This window comes from Aristolochia californica, unplaced genomic scaffold (genome assembly GCF_029961685.1).
Source record: "Aristolochia californica isolate CCGP_79_NKW_82.1479 unplaced genomic scaffold, dmAriCali1.0.hap1 SCAF_14, whole genome shotgun sequence".
NCBI classification, from domain to species: domain Eukaryota; kingdom Viridiplantae; phylum Streptophyta; class Magnoliopsida; order Piperales; family Aristolochiaceae; genus Aristolochia; species Aristolochia californica.
Window position 1 is genome coordinate 25,381,023 of NW_027181815.1, and position 4,131 is coordinate 25,385,153.

The window sequence follows — 4,131 nt, forward strand, 5'->3', positions numbered from 1 at the left end:
GAAACCGCAAGATTAGAATTTCCAGAGAGACAAGAGTAATAATTTTCGATGAAAACACGAGTACGGCTCCATTGATCAACGTTATACAAGTCTTGTATACCATTGAGCGAGGAGAGGAAGGAGAAAGAGGAGGGAGGGGAGGAGAGGATTTTCACCGATATAACGAGGATGGAAGCAACTACTGAGGAAGATCAAATTTCCAAAGTGATAGGCGTAGTGGCGTCACCAAATCAACCTGTTACCTGGTCAACCTGGGTTTCGTAAATGGTACCCAACATCTGGACTCGAGAAAATCAATCCGAACCAGGAGAGGCAAGCCCCTACTCCAGGTACTCGAAAAATCAAGAAGCCAAATGGGCGAATGAGATAAAGATATAGTGCAGAAATTCACATTTTTGTCTATATCTAGCCAACACGGTCAAAAATCTGCGGAGCATCATCCTGTATCATCAAGCGGAATGCATTGAATAATCAAAAAAATACGTTATACAAGGCTTACCACCTTCACAAAAATGGTAGTTCCGAGAAGTTTTTAAGCTTTTGGACGAAAGGTCGTCTGCTTTGAATTAGAGAGCATAAAACCTGACCTTTTTTTGTAAAGGTCTTATTGCCAAAGAATTTTTCCCACAGAGCAAAACGCATCAAGGCTCCGCAGTGGCTTCCTTCAAGTAAGCAATCAGATCAACACGTTCTTGTGGTTTCTTAAGACCAGGAAATACCATTTTCGTGCCAGGAATGTACTGCATAGGAATTCCCAACCAAAGTTAGACCGATTGTCATCGTTCACTAATACCGACACGATATAAAACTCCTAGCTACATTATCTCAAACAGCAGCACACGTTGAGACTTGCGGGTTTTCTATATCGATGTCTCATATTTCAGACTTGCTTGGCCTGGGTCTGGGTATAAAAGCATTATAAAGGAACAAATGAAATAGCACCCCAGAAGTTTCACATAAGAATGACCTATTGCATGTTACAGACTTGCCATATAGGTCTTCACTAGATAACATAATTGATTTTCTTGTCTCAACTAACTGACTGAATCGTGAATATGACCTCCCTTAAGATTAGATGCACAAACCTAGAGAAAAAAAGTGGAACTAAAAATGCAAGACAATTAGACAACAATCCTTTTTTTCATTGTGAGTGTGAATTTTATTGAAAGCTAATAGTCCTATTATAACGCAGGGCCCCAGATGCACAAAATTTCTGCTCTTGGAAATAAACATAACCACAGAATCTAGCAAAGTAACTTACCTTCTTAGGGTTAAGTAAGTAGTCATACAAAGTAGACTCTTGCCAAATCACAGCCATGTTCTTGTTAGCAGCAGAATATGAGTAACCAGGAGTAGTCCCCGATTGCCTCCCGAAAAGACCATTCAGATTAGGTCCTACAAAATCCAATATGATGGTGCAATCAGAAAAAATAATAATAACAAAGAAAAAAGAAAAGATGTGACAAGAAAACACGTATTCGGCTAAATAAACAAAAAAATATATCTCATAAATAGCAGTTCTGTGCAATTAAGGCAACTATCAATCCATTGAGTTCTTCCAGAGAACTTGGTAACAAGAAACCCACAATCCATCAAACAATTTGGTGCACCTTTTAGCTTTTCAAAATGTGATTTCTTTCATCTAACAAGGATATTTACACTGACTATTATAAACATGTTTAAACTTGTTACAGGCCTAATTCAGAAAGGACCCATACAATCATTTCTTTTTTAATAATAAAGAGAAAGTGCTCATACAGCTGCATAGCATTTTTCTGTAAAAGATCAATTAATATAAAGAACCTACTTCTAAAAAGATAAGCCAAAATTGTATAGTCAAGGGTTAGTGATATACTTGCTTTAAAAAAAAAAGAAAATTCATAGAAATTTTCTCATGCCTAAGTATTAAAAAAATGATTTCAAGAAACCATGTGATCCCCATCTGTTTCACTTCATGCACTGAGACATCATCGAAATTTCTTCTGTCTTAAGCTGATTATCCCTTGACAAACAGATTCTTCCAAGTGCTCATCTATTCACAGAATCGAGAAGGGAAGATTCCCCAGAAACAACCCCGAACTTAAGATTATTTTTTACCCAAAAGAATTCAAATTTATTTTTAATTTGAGAAATGTGAAACAAGGTATTATTATAAAGTTGTTTAAACCTAAAAGGAATCTCGATGAATCACTTTTTTTTTTTTTTGAAAGAGGCAATTGGTTAATATCACTCTATGACCAACCAAGCTGACATTTGGTAAGGACAGACAGTTACGGATGACAATGTGATTTATTCGGAATGCAGCAAATGAAACAAGAATCAAACTCCCAGCTGATTTTCTCTAAAAAACGAGAACAAGGACTATCCTCCGGAAGACAAAAGGGAATTATCACAAATCCTTTCCATGTGCTTTACCAACTTATATTCACTCGCAACCGACCAAAGTCCGTCTCAAGATGTTCGTTAAGAACAGCACCTTAAGAAAGGACAAAAAAATAGGGTAGAAATCGATAAAAAAACAGAATGAAAATGAAAGCATGACCTTATCAAATAAATAAAAACATCAAACTCATAAACAGATTTAGAACATCGGCACACTGAAGAGCAAATAAAGCACATTATCTAACGACACAAAATCTAAAAAAGACAAGCGATTTAATAAGGAGATACACTAACAAACAATCGTAGGAAAGTTCTGAATAAGATAAATTTAAGGCCACTGTTTAGACAAAATATAATGAAAACAATCAGATAAAATTAAGAAAACAAAGAACAGGACCACAAACACAAAATAGAACGGACAAGTTCCTACAAGCAACATACTAGCTGAAAATACCGGCAGCAGCAGGTTATATAGTTAACACTACTAAGATTTGATAAAAGAATAAAAAATAAAAAAAACGGATTAGCGAAGCGATTTATTAAAGATATTAAAGATATAAAAAACGAAAGTCATCAAGATCCACCTTGCTTGTGTCCCGCCCCTTTGTCGGCTGTATGACACTGAGCGCATTTCGTCCTGAAGATCTTTTCCCCGGCCTTCGCATCTCCAGCAGGAGCGTCAGCAAAGGATGCCATCGCCAACCAAAACTTACAGCTTCAATGTCTGTTTTGCTACTCTGAGAAGATCACGAGAGGCTTCTAGGGTTCTTCTCCATCAAAAACCAGGGCGCTCACGTTGTCATGTCCGTAGGCTCCGCGGAACGAATTTAGATGGCTAATGACTAAACTACCCTTTCATTAAGTGATTGTGCTCTTCGCCTGGTGTAAGAAGCCGAAAATAGCCTCTGTAATGTTCCTAATTTACGATACGTGAGAGTTGAAAAGGGAAAAAGAGGAAGGAGAGTGAAGGTTATTATTGTCACGAGGATGTCATATTCATTTTGAATGTATCCTATTTGAGGAACAAATGCGTTATTCGCCATAGCTTCATGAGTTATTTTTGTTGTTGCAATGATTTGGTTTAGGGGGTGATTAACCATGAACCTATAGTTCTTTGGCTCCATAGGTAGTTTTTATTGGTTATTCAGGTCATTTGGGTTCTTTTCAAGATTTTGGTATTTAGATTGAGATCCCGAGGATGAATTGAAGGGGTTTTCCTCTTCATAGTCTAAAATTGAAGTAGGGGTTGGATTTGGAGAATCGGATTCATCAAACTCAACATTCACCGTCTCCTCGACTCTAATAGATGTCTCGATGTAAATTCTATATGTCTTTCTATGAGATAAATAACCCAAGAAAATTCATTTATCAGTCCCTGGAGTCAAACTTCCCTACTTTTTTCTTTGGTTATTTTAATACTAACACTTTACATCCAAAGGTTAAAAAATACATTATGTTAGGAAAGGTGCCTATATACTGCTCATAAGGAGTTTTGTTGAGATGAGGCACTATGCTTACTCGGTTTATGATATAGCAAGTGGTATTTATGACTTCGATCCAAAGTCTACGTGGCAAATTGAATGCATATAGCATAGCTCCTGTCATCTCTATTAAAATCCTATTTCTTCTCTCAACAACACCATTTTATTGAGAAATTCGAAGAGTTGAAAAGGTACAATCTATACAAGGCATTGTGCAATGAATTTTCAAATTCTCCTCCATGGTCACTCCTAATTTTGATAATGCTAC

General features: G+C 36.7%; 1 protein-coding gene across 1 annotated transcript; it reads right to left on the reverse strand.

Annotated features, from left to right (window-relative positions):
* Positions 1-341: 341 nt before the first annotated feature.
* On the reverse strand, positions 342-3,192 carry LOC137949697 (cytochrome c). The gene is made up of 3 exons (XM_068795842.1): positions 2,967-3,192; positions 1,262-1,395; positions 342-740 (listed from the first exon to the last, which is right to left on the reverse strand). Exons 1-3 carry the CDS (start codon positions 3,076-3,078, stop codon positions 642-644), a joined length of 345 nt encoding a protein of 114 aa, XP_068651943.1. The 5' UTR covers positions 3,079-3,192; the 3' UTR covers positions 342-641.
* Between the last annotated feature and the right edge of the window lie 939 nt (positions 3,193-4,131).

What these genes read in the sequence shown, in the direction of transcription:
- LOC137949697 (XM_068795842.1), bottom strand. Translation starts at nt 3,078, where the DNA reads ATGGCATCCTTTGCTGACGCTCCTGCTGGAGATGCGAAGGCCGGGGAA. An exon ending in AGGGGCGGGACACAAGCAAG is followed by an intron (nt 1,396 to 2,966) that starts GTGGATCTTGAT and finishes TGGATTTTGTAG; the next exon opens with GACCTAATCTGAATGGTCTT. An exon ending in ACTTACTTAACCCTAAGAAG is followed by an intron (nt 741 to 1,261) that starts GTAAGTTACTTT and finishes ATTCCTATGCAG; the next exon opens with TACATTCCTGGCACGAAAAT.